The sequence below is a fragment of the Phaenicophaeus curvirostris genome, chromosome 2 (genome assembly GCF_032191515.1).
Source record: "Phaenicophaeus curvirostris isolate KB17595 chromosome 2, BPBGC_Pcur_1.0, whole genome shotgun sequence".
NCBI classification, from domain to species: domain Eukaryota; kingdom Metazoa; phylum Chordata; class Aves; order Cuculiformes; family Cuculidae; genus Phaenicophaeus; species Phaenicophaeus curvirostris.
In genome coordinates, this window is record NC_091393.1 from 61,826,045 (window position 1) to 61,846,308 (window position 20,264).

General features: G+C 38.4%; 1 protein-coding gene across 3 annotated transcripts in view; it reads right to left on the reverse strand.

Annotated features, from left to right (window-relative positions):
* RPS6KA2 (ribosomal protein S6 kinase A2) overlaps positions 1 to 20,264 on the reverse strand; it is a 297,537-nt gene that overhangs the window by 50,002 nt on the left and 227,271 nt on the right. For all 3 annotated transcript variants that reach the window (XM_069852241.1, XM_069852243.1, XM_069852242.1), the window contains 5 exons: positions 17,381 to 17,418; positions 16,504 to 16,646; positions 8,633 to 8,703; positions 7,705 to 7,793; positions 880 to 944 (listed from right to left, as the gene is read on the reverse strand). In XM_069852241.1, the coding sequence (XP_069708342.1) occupies positions 880 to 944; positions 7,705 to 7,793; positions 8,633 to 8,703; positions 16,504 to 16,646; positions 17,381 to 17,418 (406 nt within the window). The remainder of the gene's footprint in view (positions 1 to 879; positions 945 to 7,704; positions 7,794 to 8,632; positions 8,704 to 16,503; positions 16,647 to 17,380; positions 17,419 to 20,264) is intronic.

Sequence of the window (20,264 nt, forward strand, 5' to 3'; positions counted from 1 at the left end):
AGATTTAAGATGTAGAACATGAAAGCAGAAAAATCATAGACTTATAGAATCATCAGGTTGGAAAAGACCCACCAGATCGAGTCCAACCATTCCTAACAATCACTAAACCACGTCCCTCAGCACCTCATACACCCACCCCTTAAACACCTCCAGGGAAGGTGACTCAACCACCTCCCTGGGCAGCCTCTGCCAGTGCCCAATGAACCTTTCCGTGAAAACTTTTTTCCTAATGTCCAGCCTAAATCTCCCCTGGCAGAGCTTGAGGCCATTCCCTCTTGTCCTGTTCCCTGTCACTTGGGAGAAGAGGCCAGCACCCTCCTCTCTACAACCTCCTTTCAGGTAGTTATAGAGAGCAATGAGGTCTCCCCTCAGCCTCCTCTTCTCCAGGCTAAAGATGGAGAGACCTGGAGCACTGGGCCACTTCTCTCGGGAGTATCTATTTCAGGTCCAGTCCTTTGGCTTTGATTTATTTTGCAACTGAAATATTACAGGAATTCTCTCATTTGAAGCTGCTCATTTTCACTCCAGACTAGCTCCCACAATCAATGCACCATGTTTATTAGAACTGAGTGTGGATATTATTCTGCAGAACACTATGAATAGCCTCAGGTAGTACCATAAGGCAGAACATCAGAAAAAACAGAGACAAGCAGTTAGAAAAAAATGGCAATGCTGAAAGCAGCTTTCTATTTCTTTCATTTGTGGGTATGTGAAAAAATGTCTACATGTATGCAAGAGACATAGGCACCCACTTCAAAGGCTCCAGCTCCTGGGTCCTCTGTGTTAGAGTTCACTGCATCATTTTCCTAAGTATGACATTTTGTCTTCAAAAATTTAGGTAAGAAAAATTAAAAAAATAAAAACAACTGCTCCACTTACATTCCAATCTATAGTAACAAAGAAAGGGTGACGTTTAATTTCTTCCACTCCATCGAATCCAGCACCTGATAAAAGAATAAAAACATCCAAATAAAGTCATGCTTAGAAGAGTGCTACACGACATCGCTTCTCCAGCCTTCCTCCCCATCCACTTTTCTTCTGACAAAGCCATCTAAACATTTCTACTCTAGAAACCTGAAACAGTGCAACCGTCATAACAATATAAGCTACCATAAATGCAGACGACACTTTGTTAATGAACATCTGATGGCTGAGGGTTTTTCACTTTTCTCTGAGTGACAGTGGTGCTGAATAGCTGCTCTTTCTAGGCTTCAGATGAGATATGGAATTTCAGCTGTAGCAGAGTGCACACACCAAGGAGGCCAGGAGAGGCTGTGAGATATCCTGATGCTATGGCAAGGTAAGCCAGGGTTTTAGGCTCCCCCACTTCAAATGAAGTTTTCAAATTTCTGTGAGTAACAAAATAATCACTCTCAGTAGTATGTCTCCTTTGCTACTAAACTTGTGTTACATTACTCTATAGGAAATTTAGGGAAACTCTTCTGAGAGCTGGTAGTGAAGCTAATTCCTTCTTTACTTTTGCCTCCTGTTTTCATGGAAGAGTGCTTTTTTTACTCCTTTAGTTTCATCTATTTGCTTCAGTGCTATCACAAAAACCAACAGGTTTTGAACAACTGTCAGATACAACTTAGCATGCCCTTTTGAGGGTTCATTTTGACTTTATTAATACCACCTTTCATTCTCCTGTAGGAGAAAAAACATTTGGAAGCAAAGGCTGGGATGCTGAGCAGTCTTCATTCCCCAAAGGACATAGGATTCATAAGCGCCTTGCAAAAGGCACTCAGCACCTCAGAGAACTTAGCTTTTATATGCAGTATTTGTACTTTTTGAAGATCAACATTACAAGTAGTTTTAGAAAGCTCTTGTCAACTCAAACTTTTGTAAAACATGACATCTGCTCTCCTTGTGTACAAGACATGGTTGCCAAAAAGCACTGATTAGGAATGGCTTCCTACAGCCTGCTTAACATTCACTGATGAATGGATATGAAAAGCAAAACACTTTGTGAACGTAACATCCAGGACTGTCTGTCAGGCCTGCTGCATAATGATAGAAGAGGAATGTTCTTCTGATTGTTCCCCCATCCTGATAATCTTACAGTATAGACAAATCTAAGTGATGCACGTGAGGATAAACAATTCTGGCCTGCCACACAAAATAATGTTTTTTTCAATGCATAGTCTGAAGTCTGCACTGGATGCCCTTAGCAGATTCATTCTGATTTCAGTAATGCTAGAAGAAACAGGAAACCAACACAGTTACTCTGAAAAGAATTATGGTAAGCTACTCTTCAGAGAAGAAATATCTGTGAAAAAAATCTTGGGTACATTGGTGGTGACTAGAAACTTCGTAATATGCAGTAGTTGCTCATTATTACATAAGGATGAAACCCAAGTCCAAACTGATTTCAAAGGACTGGGATAAATGCTACGGACATTGTAAGCTACTAGTAACCATCCCTAGACTGAGAATAACTGCTGATGTATTCAGTCTTCTCTGCTCTGTCCTTTCCTCACTGTTTCCCTTTTCCCTCTTTTGTACGTTTATGTTATTGGGAACAACCTGCCTTATTCAGATGCTCTATTTGAAAGCCACAATTTTTTGGTACTGTTCTTTTTTTCCACACAAATTCAGATCACAGAACCAAGGAAAAAGCCCACCCATAGCTACTTCTTTTAGTACAGGACTGGAGTGCACAGTAAGGAATGCAGCATACTGTTAACACAGGCATTTGTTTGAAAAATCGGCATTTTCCATTTGGGCCACCTCAGAGCTCTGGCACAGAAGGAATACACTGTTAGCAGTGACAGGGCACGACTCCATCAGCCTAATGCGTTACAGAGATTTAGTATGGTACTAGCCTAATTTTGCAAAGAGTGAAGGACGTCCAGTTCCTAGCAGCCAATTTTACACCATGAAGAAGATTCATTGCTTCCTGCAGTTTTTATTCCCTGATCTTTTCTTCTATAAGACCTGCTGGCATAACCCATGGCTCCCTCTTGGGCTGTGCCCTGTGAGCACAGAAAGCACTGAGTAGCTTGGTCCTCTCAGCTGGAAGAGGGAGGTGGCCCAAGGCTGTGTTCAGGGACATCTCTGGGAGCTCAGAGGGGCAACCCTGAAGCTACTGCAGTAGTTCAAGGGAGAGGTTAGGCACCGGTGCTTATGGTGGAGTCCCTCTGGATTTCTCAGCGTGTTTCATTCATTCATCTACCATCTGCAAATCTAAAGCAGTACAGGAATGAGATGTACTTTCATGGTGAAAAGAGAAGCACTGGAAATTTCTTGGCATAGAGATGCGTATTTAGGTGGCTGCTGAACTGCAGCACATGGTGTCACACCACATCACCACAAACTTTTCATCTTACTCTAGGTTTCTGGTTGTTTTTTTAACTTCACTTTAACTTCAATTTAGTAATCAAACCTATCTGTAAAGAACAGTCAGCATAATCAAACCTACTGCCTGCAGACATAGCTACATGCTATCCAGTCCCACAGGGCCAAGAAGATAAGTAATGCTTTAAGATCAAATTGCCAGTTTAAACACATTATTGAGTGCAAGAATTTATATAAAGGCAGCCTCATGTTAATAAGCAAGAACTCGATTATCTAAGATTGTTTTATGCCTGTAATGAAAGGGTCTGCAAGCAATAACAGTTGAATATTTTATTTGTAATCAGTTTTGATTGTTGAAACACTATGCATAATGTGAGCCTTGAAATATATTAAGGGCAAAAAGCTAGACCTATGAAATTTGGAAGTCGATTATTTGGATATCCAAAATGAGCAGGAAGAATTTCCAGATTTTTAGTTTCAGATAATAGAGTTTCACTGTCTCCACAGCTTCAGAATCTTTTTAGTGGGCTAGATTTTTTTTTGAAATGTGTTCCTACTTAACATTGTAAAAACCTGAAAACTAAAGTTTTCTATGTGCCAAAGAAGAATATATCTTCTCTGAGGACATGGGATTAGGGAAGTAATAACTATTTATTTGGCCTTCACTCCGAATCTACTGACACATCCTTTTACTCTATACTTTCTTGGCCAAGCTCCTCAATTATAAGGACTCTGGAACCTCTATATTGCTCAACATTGTAAAGAGTTTTTAAAATGCTCTTTACATTCATTTACCTACCTGAGTAGATCCAGACCTTAGGGCAAGTAAGAGTTAGTCCTTTGTCTCAGTTGTTGCCAATGTGATGAACCTTCATCATAAAATTTGCTTTCTGTGATGCTTATTTGTTATTTGCATGCCAATGGAAGGAAGACTTTCCATTCCTTAAAAAAATTATCCTAAAGCATTAGTATGGGCACCAGACTTAAAAAAAAAGCAGGTCAACTGGACTGCTAAATTCCTTCTCTGCCTTGTATAAGTATCTTCCTTCAACTCTTATATTTTTTCCATTAATAATCCAAAACTACAAAACAAAGTTTCAAAGAAAATTTTAGAATACATCATCAATACTTACTTTTCCTTGTTAAGATATCAAGATCAAATGGCAAAAAAGCAAGATGGTAGTAAGTATAAAATGATCTTTCATCTTGTCAATGTTAAAAACTCTTTAGAACTAAATAAAAACACTTTCCAGATCTGCAAACTTCTGAAATAATGGCTGAAAAGAAGTGTTTGATCCATAATTTGGTTCATTTATTTTAGCAGGTGTTATTACATTTCGAAAGATTTTTTCAAAACAGGATGTCTAAAGCTACTTTTTTTTCAACTTCAGACTATTATTCCTTTCCAAGAAAAAGCTGAAATCTACAAAGTTGAAGCAGTACTTTTATCTACTGACTTCTGTTCAGTATTTAGGCCAACTATTTAAGTATTCCTTTTTTCATTACCAACGAATCTGTTTTCATCATCCTTCATGCTGATTCTCAATCAGTTAAAGCAGAAAGAGCCTTCAGAAGCTTTCCACTGCTATCCCTGCAATGTTAAGATCTATCTTTCTGCTACTCTTTTAGATTTTATTTCTTTGTGTGTTTGTTTTAGAAATAACGTCTTCCTTTTCTCCAGCCTTCCCAGGATTTCAGTAAACCTCAGGTTTAAAACATCGACCCTTAGCAATTCCCCATTATTAAAAGGGAGACAAGATAGGAACTAGAATTGTCATGGCTAAAATTAAGCAATTTTGCTTATTTTAGTGTGCAGATTTTTATTTAAGGATCAGTATCCAGCAACTCCCACTGGCTCCATTAGAGCTCCATTTCGGATGGATAGCAGCTTATGGGAAAATGAACAAATCAGAACAAAATGAAAAGACAAAGACAAGGAGGAAACAGTAGAAAGGAACAGAGGAATGGAGCAGGAAACAGTTTATATTTGCTGCAGCATCTTATTTTTCTGAATGTAGATTAAACCTAGAAATCCCAGTTTTCTCTAATGTCATGCAAATTGAAAAGCAATTGAAACCTGCTAAGAAAATGTGGTTTTGCATGTTTTTCTCTATAGCATATTAATGTACGAGAGATGCTATTTAGGTCAAGAGGTAAAACCTATGGAAGGGCATTCTGCCCATGGGCTGTGTGGGTGTCCCCACCATGAGGAGAGGGGCCACAGTAGCGTGCCCCATACCAACTATCACTGCAGGAGATCGGGTTGTCCCCTGGTCAAGGATCAAGGGCTCTTGACTCCTCTCACCACTGGTCATAGCAAGAGGCAGCCTGCTCTTTACTGTCCTTGTCTGCAGGAGCAAGGCTGCCTTGGAAAACAACCAAGCCACTGTGTTTGACCTCTGTGTGAGGCGTGGGCTCTGACTGAGTTTTTGCAGCCAGGCAGAAAACATCCATTCACCTAAAATGTGACAGTCTGATGGTACTCGGTATAAAGCAGAGGGCTGGAGCAGTCTACACACTGCCCTGCTGAACCAAGGGACAGAACTACTAGACCATGAAGAGGTCAAACAGAAGCTAAAGGCCACAGAGCAAAGTGTCCATCTTTAACACCTATGTGTGCACACCCACGTGTGCCTATTAGAAACTGCAGGAACCAACCCTCAAGGCAGAGGGTGATGGATGTGGGTTGTCAAGTATTTTGTGCTCTTGCCTATCTGGCCAACAATGCTGTGACTGCTCTGCAGAGGACCAAAAGCACTACACAGCAGAACTTCCACAGCATCACCTCCACCCACCATTTGAGAAGTGAGTATGGGTACTGCAAAAGAAAAGAAAAGAAAAGAAAAGAAAAGAAAAGAAAAGAAAAGAAAAGAAAAGAAAAGAAAAGAAAAGAAAAGAAAAGAAAAGAAAAGAAAAGAAAAGAAAAGAAAAGAAAAGAAAAGAAAAGAAAAGAAAAGAAAAGAAAAGAAAAGAAAAGAAAAGAAAAGAAAAGAAAAGAAAAGAAAAGAAAAGAAAAGAAAACTTTCTTGCATTTCTTGTTTATTCCACATCTCAGAACAAACTATTTAAGTAATTTAGCTTTTTTGCTTTTAACTTTACATCTGCAATCTGAAATAATCTTAAGAGCATAAAAATTTGCAAGAGTGAACAGCAAATTGCTTTTCGCAAGTCATAGAATCATAGAATCATAGAATCACCAGGTTGGAAAAGACCTCTTGGATCATTGAGTCCAATCATTTCTATCTGCCATTAAACCATGTCCCTGAGCACCTTGTTTACCCCTCTTTTAAATACCTCCAGGAATGGTGACTCAACCACCTAAGTCTCAATATTTAATCACTCTATGCCATTCTCTGAATGACAACTCATTTATTAGCTGTCAAAACTCAACATGGGTAGCAATGACAGTCAACAACATATTGAAATATGAGCCATCAGCATTCTTGTGATCCAGTTTACAGAATTAAAGGATTAAATTCCTGCTCCTAAGGTCACAAAAAAAGAAACCAATAGAGGTATAAAGGAAAGGTTTTATCCCTTTCCTTTAACAGTAAATTCTTCCCTTGTTCACCCAAAACGCAGCAGAATATGAGAGCTGTGGAGAAAAAAGAAAACTCCATTTTTTTTTCACAGAACTAGATACAATTTTTAAATAAAAAACATAAATACAGTGCTATTGTCTTCATATCATTCACTTGACAAGTAAACGTGACTGTCTTATTTTTCCACATAAAAAATAAAGACCAAATGTGCAATGAAAATCATCCACTAGGCATTGTCCTTGACCTTGCCCAATGCAATGAATTTCCTAATAAAACTCCCAAGCAAAGGTATAGGTGGCATAAGATACATGATCCAATATATCTTTCTAGTTTATCACAATTTAAACAGGATTATTAACAAAGAGTGAAAATACATTAATAAGAAATAAAATACTACATTTAAGGTAATAAAGAAGAGAGCCTATGGTGAAAATATTCCCAGCAAACAGAATAAGACACCACTGAAATATATTTGAGAATGGGAGAGAAAAACTCTTCTCCCTTGTTCTCCTCATGTCACACTTGCAACTAAATTATACAGAATACAAACAGTATCTGTTTCTCAGTTGCCTATATTATCAAATTCAGCACTTATCTTAAATCCTTCATAAATGCTGGCAGTTTACTCTCCCTTGTCACAGAAAAAATAAAATACAAGCTAATATAATGGTTTAGATTCCAATAGTTTGTCTGTACTCTTTGCAAATTTCTCTAGCAACATTCAAGGTTTGGTGCACCCAGGGAAGAAATGCAAAGTGCTGTGTAATGAAGAGGGTAACTATCAGGAAAGATGCACTGAAAGAAATAATCAACACTTGACAAGACAGAGCACACAAAACAAATGTTCCAATCAAATACACACGCATACCTAATCTGTTGGAAGGGTTTCTTTTGAAGAGGGCTCGAAGCAGGCTCTGGGCTTCTGTGCTCAAGAACTGCGGCATTCCCAGCTTGGCTCTGAAAGAACACAACACTTGAAAAGAAAATAGATTTTTCAAAATTTTTTTCCACCCCACTGTAGTTTAAAAAGTGGAATTGTAATAGGATGGACAAACACATGAAATTGGTGACCAAAGCTACCTAAGAATAATGCAATACAGAGTGAGGACCCCAATCTCATTCTGTTAAAGTTGAAGTAGATTTTACTACCGGCTTCAGTAGAGGTAGAGTAGATGTAATGAATCTCATACCTTTTGCAACCTAAACAGATCCTTCTCCTAAACAATTTTTTTCACTTTTTTAGGTTGCTGGAAAAGATTTAGGACTCAAGAGAAATTTAAACAAACAACCAAAACTTCATGAAAGTAATTATGCTAAACCACATGTTGATTAAAGAGAATTAAACTTTTTCCTTGGCCGTTCACTGCTACAGAGAAAAAAACCTGAATATTGAGCAAATAGAAGCTTCAAGTACTTATGTCTGCACCTAATGTTAAATGAATGGGAAATCTGCAAAGGAAGAGATTTGAAACTTGGCAACAACAAAAACATAAGCTGTCCTGCAGACTGTTCCCACTTTTGTGTGGACAATGGCATTCTTCATTATAGAAACTAAGATACTTTTATTTTGTAAGGCCCTCTCAGTCATTCACTTCTTACTATTTATTCTGAAGGCAATTTTAGAGACACGTGCAGATGTCAGCTGTGCATGCATTAGCAAATTAATGCCTTACATAGCTTGGAAAAATGCATTATGCACACTATTATTCTCTACCCTTCATATACTTGGGGCAATAGGCTGCCTGCAGGGTACAGTTAACTGATAGTTTGAAGAACGAAGGGGTTTCTGTACTCACTTGAGAATGAGCGCCATTGTCTCCTTTCTGTCTTTTCCTTGGAAGGGTAACGATCCTGTCAGCATCTCAAACTGTGTAGTAACAACAAAAAGGTAAATGAAATGAGTGTTGAGAAGGTCTGCACAGCTGAAACACGCCGCACCCACCTTCTACTTCCAACACAACTGAAAACTTGAGGAAAAGAAATGGTCCAATAAGCTGTACTTCAGAAAAACATGGCATAGCGAGTCTGTATTATGCAGAACATGACAGACTAACTTGACTGTTTTGTTCAAGAGTCTTGTTACAAACTGTTTACACTGATACTTGAGGTTAAATTTAGGTATGTTCGGAAAGAAGTATCGTATATGCTGTTTCCTCCTGCATCTGTTTTATGGCCAATGACGGAGATGAGACACGTGGCTGGAGGGACCCGTAGTCTGAATGGGTATGTCTGTTCTTAGGCTTATGGCATGTACCATGGTGCAAAAAAAGTGGGTTAAACATACCAGTCCTCATCCTTTTAGATTGACTTGAACCACCTTTTCCATTGTGTATTTGCACCACTTAGAGATGCCACTGCCATAGTTTGCAGGAGAAACACGCACAAGTCCCACATTCTCAAGACATGTGAGTGTGCTTTTTTCTTTCCCACTTCTACCCCCACTCCTGGCTGTATTCAGTGATGAATTTTACAAGTGTCAAATTTAACTAGACCCAAATCTCAAAGCAAAAGTCAGCAATCATCATCAATTATTTGCCTGACTCAGACACGAAAACATCAATCAGTTATGGTTCCTTTGAAACATATTAGTGCTTTCAGTAAATTTGACAAGATTTTCACATTTGTAACACTGCAACTCTTGCCCCAAACCCAGCCAAAGAAGCTCAGCTAATATGAATTTGATACCCGATCTCTCACACAGTTCTTGCCATAGCGTTTCATGGGAGCATGATTGTCAGCTGGTTCCTCTGACTAAGGCATGATGAAGGTTATGCATCACCAAACACAAAGACACCAAGAGCGTAATTCATCCCAGGTATAAAGGAGGGCAGCGTCCACTGAGGGAAAGGAGAACTATTACTTGCTAAAGTCTGTGACTCAGGCTTTGGATCTCTTCTACTATAAGTAATACCTACTAATTAATATGCATTGCTATTATTAAGTGCCTGTTAAGCCCGGACAGACTCTGCAACCCTGATGTCATTTTTGTCCCTTATCATACAAGTAGCTTTACTGCTCTAAGGAAGCATTTTGTGCAAAAAATGATCCTTTCATTATCAAAACCTGTGTTGAACTGCCCCACAGCCTGACTTTTCCCTTTTCCTGGGTTAAATAAAGCCATACCATATGAAAAATGTAAGAAAACCGTAGCCACAGAACTGTTACGCTGTTCTGGTGAGGAGGGCAGCAGAGAGGTTTAGAAGCACCAGATAACTAATTGACTATAATTAATTGAAGGGATAACCTGCATTAATAACAAAGCAATAAACACAGTAGAAACAAGGAAAAAAACACTACCTAAAAGTGTGCACAGCTGACAAATATAAACAAGATTAGAAAAATTCAAGTGTCTTAACTCCTGCTTGGTCTGTGTTCTAAAGAGTTTATGGTCAGGGTAAGTACCTAATGTTCACTTATACTTGTTCATGTTACTTTGTTGTTATAATAATTTAATCTAACAGCACCAACAATGACTGGTACAGCTCATTTATTTTGGCAGAAACGGTCTCGATGCTATTGATGCAAATAAAACAGATACAAGGGACTGCTTGGTCAGTGATTACGTGAGAAGACAATGACTGTAGATCACACCTACCACAATATCACAGAAAGATCTATAAAAGCACCCCATAAATAGGGGCCAAGAAACCCAAAGGCAAGAAATTCAGATGTAGTGTCCAAGAGGGAAGGAAGGAAGTTTAAGTTACAGGAGGGAACAGGAGAAGTGACCATCGTGGAGGCTACAGGGTATGTTTGTGGCACTTACTGTAATCACTAGCACTTTGTTACCATGTCTCAATTACACAGGTCTAATGTTAAGATTAATGCAGATTCAGAAGAAATGCACTTAACATGAATTTTTAAAGTGAAAGACAGCTACATATGTTAAATGTACCAGTGCTTCTCACTTCAATGAACTCAGCTAAGCAGTAGCTGGAAGAAAGCATTGGTTTCTTAATCAAAATTCTGATTAAATCTGTTGAAGGTTATAATGAAATAACAAGACTGAAGAAAAAAAAATAGATTGAAACAGTTTGTCTCATCAGTTAAAGCTACCGCATTACTGCACAGCAACCTGTTTTTCTGCATATTTTTTTTAAAAAACAAAAAAAAATCTTGCTAAACCTAAACATGCATACAGAAGTGAGCACTTGTTCTTAACGCCCTTGCACACAAATACAGAGTTGTATGGGTCACAGCAGATTGACAAGAAGCTGAGCCTAGGTGTGAAGAAAATCTAGTATTTTTGGCTAGTAAAACAGACCCTATAGTTCTGCTGGGAGACTCAGTTTTCACCCTCCCCTCTTCCCCGTCTTTATAAAACCATCTGTTTGTTCCTTGCCCCCTATGATTCACTTCCTGGCTATTCTGGAAGGCCACCTTTTGTTAGCCAGTATTTTAGAAGGCTGAGCCTCCCTCCAACCTTGACTTCCTTTAAATAGCAATATTCAGCAAGAAAGTTAAATATTCCCTGTTCTAGTACAGCTGCCTATTAAGAAGACCACAGAATTAAAGCTTGATGAGAAGGAGCCTCTGGAGTTACCTAATCCAGGCCCCTGCTTAGGTCTTAATGTATTCTGCAGTGCTTCCTTTCTCTAGCTTTCAGGACAATCTCCAGTTTCAGTATGCAAAACACCAGCATTGAGACCCCAGAAGATAGAGATGTACGAAGACCTTGGGAAAGAGGGCCACAATTCCTGAAGGAATGGATTCAAGAAGTGACGGTTGGCAGGTCATTGAGGAAGACAATGAATGAGAAAAAACCCACAGCTGGTAATTGCCAGATGAACCTTCTTAACAGATGGAAGACAACAGGTTGTGCAAATTACTTCAGCCTGAGTCTATTGATAAAATAAAAGATTACAAAGAAACTTCATACTACTCAGTTTTGGAGAGCAGAGAGATGCACTCTCCTCAGAATGGCTGGGTTGCCCTCTCAACAATCCCAGCAATTTTCCTGGTAGCTGGAAGCTAGTCAGCCACTCAGTTTTACCATTTGTAAAATACATTAAGTGTTTGCCATTATTAGGCAGGTGTGAACCATACTGAATCAATGTTTGTAAAGGGTTTGAATACCTTCATGTAGCAGCTAGTGTAAACATTCAAAATAGTATTCATGAAGACCATCTCTTGCACTGGGAATGAAACAGGTGTTATGATGTGATTTTATAAAAGATCACATTACTTTGATGTCTTGTATTGATTTTTCCAGTGCCACCATACAGTTACTACAAACTTGCTACGGAGCTGACTACTTTGTCTTGATACCAAAAGGATATTTTCTTGTCTTGTGAAAACTTCACTAGTTACACTTCCACTACACTGCTGATAAATATGCACACATTTCTGAACGCATTTCTTTTTTTTTGGGTCTGCCTACTGAGTCATCACATCTCTTCTTTCTCAAATAATGCTCTCTGGTTAAATTGGGCTCAAAGGTGTGCAGCGGGTTTTTTTTCTTCCAAACTGAAGCAGATGGAACTTCTATGAGGTCTGTAGCCTTGTAAATCAGCTGGTATGATGAATTACAAAATAACTGCTTTGAGAGGCCTTCCAAGAGATATGTGCATGTCACATCATGCAGAGTAGTTTATCTGGGCTTCAGAGATAGCAGTGTGGGCATCAAGGATAACTGAAAAGGTAGTAGTAATATACACAACTTTTTAACAATTTACGTCAATCACTTGCTCATGCGATCTCTTGATGCAAAGCTTTTGTAGAATATGTCCTGCCTAAAATCTCCAGTGCAATGAGTAGGATGCAGGAAGACAGAAAACAAAATCTGTCTGATAGTGATAAATCACACAAACTCGCCAGCATAAAATTTTAATTGGGTCTTAGCAGTCATCATCACATACTAAATAAGAGGCAGCTACTGTCTTCTGGAATGATTTGGAAAGGGTAAATTTCAAGATTTCTATAACTATACCTGTTGACACATACTAAGACACCACAAAGCATTTCAAAAAAACTGAGCAGTAGATGAAAAGAGCAGATAACAGTTTTAAGTTCTGTGGCTTATGTCAAAGACCTGGCTAGTGGTATATGAAGTTTTACTGTTGATACTAGACCCTCCACTGATCAATAATTAATAAAATAATTAATAACATAATTAATTAATAAGTCAAGACCAGAATTTAGTCTTTTTCAGATAAGTTTGATTTGATACTAGTAATCACAGCTTGCCATAATTAAGGTTGTCTTCAAGGATCATTCAGTTTGATTCTAGCTTGTGGCCTGGTCAATAAAGGTCATCAAGGAGATGCTAACACAACAGGACCTTTCATACTGTAGGATTAATCTCTCTTCACAGAACAAAGATAGTTTGGTTGGTCTTCTGATGGCTAAGTTACAGGCCATTTTATCACTACCTGCCTAATGTTTCCAATTTTGATCAAAATTTCAGGTAAGAAAATTAAACTATTGTAATCACTTCCTTTCAGTCTATGCATATTCCCCCAACTGGCATATTTTCTTTGTGTATTTCACATCATACTACAAATCAATTAGAGAGAAATGCTAATAAATCATTTGGATACTGTTTAATTCTATTCACTTTTTTAAAGTAGCAGAAAAAAAGCTTTCCTAATAGAACATACAAGTGATAGACCAGGAAAAGCCAGTGAAAGCCAGCATCAGAAAATCCTCCTGCACTATTAATGTATGGAAAAATCCTTTTTCTTCCACAAACAGTTAAATGTTAAAAATGAAAAATGACTGAACTGATTAGAGCAACTTTTCACTAAGATGTCTGGTAGCACTCAAAAGCTTAAAGCATTAGCTTACAGTTAAAATATTTTATTCTCTTTGACATCTCTCTCTTTATATGGATTCATACTTTTCCTAATTCTAATACATTGAATCCCTGGGGTTGAAAAGAGAGGGGGAGGAAAAAAGAAAAAAAGAATTCCTATCAAAAATCAAGGGGAAAGGAGATGAGTTCATTAACAAGTGAAAGAAAAACAATTTATAGACAAAATAGACCATCATTTAACTGGAGACAGATAGTGAGAAGGTACAGCTACTCTCCAGTACTAAATATATAATAAAAAACCTAAAAGATTGATATATATTTATTACATGAGGCATAACCTATTTTTTTTCTGAATAAACAGTTCAGAAATGCAGAGCATCGATGAACAGATTAGTGGGCAAAGGAGATAAGGATGTTCCACACCTTTGAAATTCAGGTGATAAATTTTAATAGTTACTTAGATTAACTGCTGTTGAACAGCTAGATCAGTGATGTAGCCCCTCCCATCCCAAATTTTCATTAGTTTTCAGATTGCTTCCTATCCTTACCTCCTTTGATGCCAGAAGTTCTCTACTAAGGGTAAAGAAAATTTAGATATACTCTATGGATTGTGGTATGTAGTGTAATATATTGCTACTTAAAATAGAATCATAGAATCGTTTGGGTTGGAAGAGACCTTGATGATCATCTAGTTCCAACCCTCCTGTCATGGGCAGGGACACCTCCCACTAGCCCAGGCTGCCCAATGTGCCATCCAACCTGGCCTTGAACGCCTCCAGGGATGGGGCAGCCACAGCTTCCCTGGGCAACCTGTGCCAGTGCCTCATCACTCTCATTGTGAAGAAATTCTTCCTTATATCAAGCCTAAATCTGCCCCTCTCCAGTTTATGCCTTTTATGGACTCCGTACCACAAGAAATGGAGCTGTATTAGAGGAGCACATTGCTATGCTAATTTATGCTTCTGCCTTGGTTCTACAGGGGTGCCATGGTGAGGTACAATTTGAGCCATGGCTGCAGTGCTTCACTGTGTTCCAGTGCATGTTGATGGCCATGCACTAAACACTTGGGTAGACCTTCAGCTTGCACACTTCTGCAGGGAGCAGTAGCATCTTTGTTATCTGAACATATGCCTGCGAGAGTAATAAATGCATGTGTCTGGGCTCAAGGTGCAGCATTATGCTTGATAAAACAACACTGAGATTAACTGCTTCAAAAACCTATAGTGTTCATATAGCTTTTAAAAAATCACAGTGTCACAAAACAACTTCTCCTTGATCCTTTGTCCTCCTCAGCAACAACGGCATCACAGTCTGCAGAGGCTAGATGGGTGGAGGAGGGAGCAGGTTACTACCTAGACACCTAGTTTTAGATGGCTGGTGTGAGGAGAGTCCAATACCTGTCTGAAAACTTTCCTGACACTGCATCCCAGTGTTGAATACTGCAGCACTTAGGAGGATGTTATTGGGTCCTTCTGATAAACCAAGGAGCTCCACTGTAGTCAGATATCTCTCACAGAGCTCTCCTTGTGAAGTGTTTTCCAGGTCCTCACTTAAGCAGTTGCAAACTTTCTTTTACTTCCAGGCTAACTATGTTTCATGATGAGTTTATTTCTACCTGCACACAGGGCAACGTTACTCTTTAGTTGAAACTGCTCCTTTCTCTCTGTACTGTTTTTCCCTGTGATATATTCATAGAAGGCAATAGGTACTACACCATCTTTGGACCACTGCTGGACTAATAAGCATCTTTCAATTAATGGATTTCCCCTGCAACACTGTATCAAACACTTTATTATAATGGAGGAATATGAGATCACTTCATTTACTTTGTTTAGAAAAAGATGGCTATCTTATCAAGTAAAATGTCAGGTTAATCTAGCACGACTGATTTTTGGTAAATTCATGTTTCATTTTAACTAACTTTTCATTGATCTTCATGTATAAAAAAAATGAATTAGCACAGTGTGTAATATTGATTCCATTTAAACTACCTCCAGAAAATCTTGCAGGACTCTTAAAGGTTAAGCATCAGTGGGGAAAAATTACAACTTCTGTGTAGTTAATCCAATGCAAAGACATGTACTAAAAAGATGAATTCCTAATTATTCCTCTGTGCCAACTGATACATTTGTGTCTGTTTCTGGTGATTTCCCTCCTGTTAAGACCAGACATTTAAAAACTGCTTCACATCTAATATTTTAAAACCAGATCCAGCGTACACCTAGGACAAAGCAAACATTCCAAAGTAGTCATAATCAAGACACAGAAAAATGGTACAGAAGAAGAAAGGAAAATAGCATGGTGACCATACATTTTACTCTTCTTTTCCCACACAGAGAAAAGAGAGTTTTTTGAGTGACTGTCTCTTATCAGCTATTAAGACTACAGGAAATCCACCATCAGTCCAAAATCTACTTGAATCTCAGTCGTGGAACAAGAGTCAGCAATGCTGATGTGTAGAAGACAGATGAATGGCAAAAGAACCACTGAGATCTTGGGAAACATTCCGAGTGCCTTCTGAAATATATCCTAAAATATATAACATCTGAAAATTGCTGCTTAGGGAATTGTTTCTTAACAGGAACTGTGTTAGAAACTAGGCAGATGTTTCTTCTGAAAGGGCTTGTGCTCTTCTTAGCTTGCCTTGCCCTGTTTCTGTGCAGCAGAAATATTAATGTCTCATGGTAACCAACCAAGACAGCAAAGTACTGTGTGAGGGAAGGGAGACAATCTGGGGCAAAATTCTATCTTGCATACTGCTGTTTCGCTATTGCTGATGCAATGAAAATGATCAAGCAATCATTACACATTTACTTTTCTATCAACCCTTAACTGCTGAAAGTAGTACTTTTTATCTGAGGGATCTGATCACTCCTACAGCCACCCCACAAACAAACACAACTTTTCCATTACCATGAGTACGCCAAAAGACCACCAGTCAGCACTCTGTGTGTGTCCTCGTCGGTTTACCACCTCTGGGGCCATATACTCTATCGTCCCACAGAAAGAATATGCTCTCTTGTCATGGTCAATGGCTTCTTTACTCAATCCAAAATCTAAATAAATGAAAACAAATAAGACTTGTCAGGTCTATAGAAATGATTCTTTCACTTTTGCTCATTTCAGCTGTTCATATAAAATGCACCAACCAACCGATGAAGCACCCTTCTGTCTGGGTGCAGAAAGGTCACAGGCACATGCATGCTAAAGCCCTGCCTACATCAAGTGCCTGGTTAGCATTATTTAATGCGTTCTGAAAGTAGATGTATTATTTTCTCTGCTCAGAATGCCATTCTGGCCTAAAGCAGAAGAGGGAAATAAGGAGAAATATACAGTACAGGCTTGGTGAAGACAATGTTGGTAAAGATTCTCGCTCAGAATAATAACCAAAGCATTAGGAGTAATAATCCCAGATGGACACCAGTGAAAAAGATTGCTAGACAACACCTCCAGCAAAGGGAGGAGCAAAGGGATGTCTTTCCAGGTGTCTTCTGCACAGTTATAATTTAGATAATTTAATCTGCTGTAGAAAGTTGTACTGGAAGCATTCCTTTATCCACGGTGGTAGGCAGCTAAGCCTTCATGCTTCACATCAGTCTGGAGTATAATTTTACCAAGAAAACACCATGTTCTCTACCTGCTGTGAAGCACGGATGCTTGATGAATTGCCATAGAAGAGAAACCCAACATTCAAAGTCTTTCCATGCAAAATCAAGATGCATGGAACGTGCTGCAGAAGGCCCCCTCTCCCCCGAGTTTGTAGACATTAATTTTCCTGTTCCTCACTTACCTGTTATCTTAATGTGGCCCTCTTCATCAAGAAGAATGCTGTAAAGCAAAAAAGGAAACATCCATTCATTAGACAGGCACAGAATACAGTTAAGAAATATGAATAAAACATGTTTAATACAGGTAAGGAGATATGCAAGATTCAAAGACATGTAAACAAACTCCCAGTGTATTATATGCCTCCAGGAAAAAAAAAAAAAGATCTTCAGAGGGCTGTCTAATTTCATGTCTGAAGCATGCACAGCCTGTGGCAGTTGCACAGGGAGCCACCTCCTTACTCTACAGCCTGCTCAGGGCAGGCATACAAACTGAGCTCAGAAAGAACAGAATGTTCAAAGCCAACAAAGGCGGCAGGAGAAGTAACAGGTTTTCTGCTCTTTTCATAATAATAGAGGCAAGCACACAAATAAATAGAGCTTGGGTTCACTGGACATAAAATTAAGTCCAAAAGTATATACGATCATGCTGAAGTAATAAGTGATTGTAGAGCATAATGACTAGTCACAGCCTAACCACATGGATCTCAGCCCCTGCTAATTTATTCTGTCTGGAAGCATAAATGAAAACTCAGCCTGGAAGCCAAGTTCAAGTGTTCTCATGTTTGCCACCTGCCAACATATTTCATTCTCACAAAGGCACTCCAATATTTCCAGGATAAAAATGACGGTAGTTCATAAAAAAACATTTTTAGTTTTTATGGAAACAAGAAGGAATATTGAAACTAAAAAATAATGACTTTCTGGTGACTTTTCTGCCTATAAATACTGCCACAGTAATGAGGATAGTGTTTCTTCCGTTCTAGTTAGGCTCAGTATCTTTCTCTTTTCAAAATGCTTTAGCAAAGTGTCAGCTATTTTTATATATCCTTTCTCTTAGAGAGTGATTTTAATCCAATTATTCCAAGAGAACATAAGATGGAAGTGAAACAAATACATTGGTCTATACTTTTGTGAAAGGTTATCTCTGTAGTGAAACAATTGAAAAGAGATGATCTCCTGTCATTCGTTTGTGTGTTAACAGGCTGTTATTGTGTAATTCATCAAAGGCCAGCGTCTGAGTCACTAGATGTTCAATTAAAGCTTTTTCTTCTTGATAAAAGAATCTTTACTTCTATTCTTTCTCCTCAGATTTCTCGGAGAGGCATATTTTTTAACTACTAGCTGATAATAGGCATGTTTTAATGTATTTTTGTAACTACAATTCCTAAACAAGAGGCTTATGCTTCAGAAGAGAACAGAATACAACACCTGCCAGTGTGGAAGCGAGGTGAAAGTATTAACTTTGCAGACCTGGCTCTAGAAAAATGGCAAGGGGGAGTACAGCTCACAGAAATCACTTAAAATTTTGCCCCACATCCAGGAAGACCCTGTGAATAACAATATATTTCAAAGGGTGTGCAGTTTCCCTTAGAAACATTGATATTTAGTGTTTGATAGGAATGGTTGGACTTGATGATCCGGTGGGTCTCTTCCGACCTGGTTATTCTATGATTCTATGATTCTATTGAAAATCCGTGCTCTGTTTTTTTTATATACAGTACATATTTTTCATTTCTTTGCCCTCATTAAAGGATACATAACCTACCCTCATTAAAGGAACGGAGGCAATACCAACATATCTATCAGACAAATAATACTGTCTTAGGTTAAGCATGCCTAAAGCATAAAACAAACATTCTCACAGTGAATGTTTGCATGAGCAGAAAAATAAACAGATTCTGGTTTCCTATGGATGTGCATCCTGTATCCCCTAAAACCTGATCTACAGTTTCCTCCTCTGCCTGGTGTTCCCTAATCACCCTTACACAGTTGCCTGCAGCAACCCCTGCGACCCCTATAGCACTCCTTGGGCAGCTGGGTGTTTCCACATTTGCCATCTACCAGCACACATAATGCTATGGTTATGAAATAAAAACTACATTTCATGTAAAATGATAATAATATACTAATAGTGAGAAAAACTAAACTGTTACACTGAATTAGCTTTGAGTGACGTTAAGAAGAAAGGCACAATATACCTGCTTCTAAGCATGCGGATTACAACAACAGAAAAATGGTTTTCCTTTGACTGTGGAAACAAACTTATTCTCTGATCATACTTTTGTCTTTTCTTTTTATCTTTATCGCTTTACAGTTCCTTTTTATACCATACTGTCAATAGCAGAAAATCTATTGTGACAATCACAATTACTTCAGCTACGGTTTGCAGGATCAGCTAGTCTGAAATAAGCTGGTGTTATTTTGCAGAAGGGAAAAGAGAACCAGCAGTCGTTAATAAGATTCAGGCTTCAGAAAAATCTTTCCTCTAAATCAATGTTTTGAAATTATAAAAACCCATAAGAAATAGACTACTTTTAAATGTTAAACTAGGCACTAATCCCACTGAGTGATAGCCTTTCACTACAAGATTTTTTCCATTTTAGTTGTGCAGTTTAAGGTTTGAGTGTGTTTACAGGATGCTATCATTATCAACCTGTTCTTTATTTCAAAACACTAACACAATTTTAGCCTCAGGAGGATCCCATAAGGATTCAGACTGCTTTCATTGACCTAATTTTAAAACTATGCCTTGAGAAAACAAATGTTGAAAATCTCCCCATTAGAGGCTGGGAAATTAAGCTAGTTAGCAGGCGGACCACATACTTCAAAGTTGCAGGAGAAGTTCATAGTAGAGCTAGGAGTGCAACCTTAGTTTTTTGGGTTTTTTTGCCTGCAACTTTAGCAGAAGGATAAATAACCTTTATTGTTAGATGCTGAGATTATTTTATAGTGACGCTTAAATCAAGGCCATAGCAATTATCTCTCACTTCTTTCTCTCTCTTTATTCCTGATTTTGAGTCAAGTCTTTTAGATTTCACTTTGAACTACAACATACCCAAATCATCG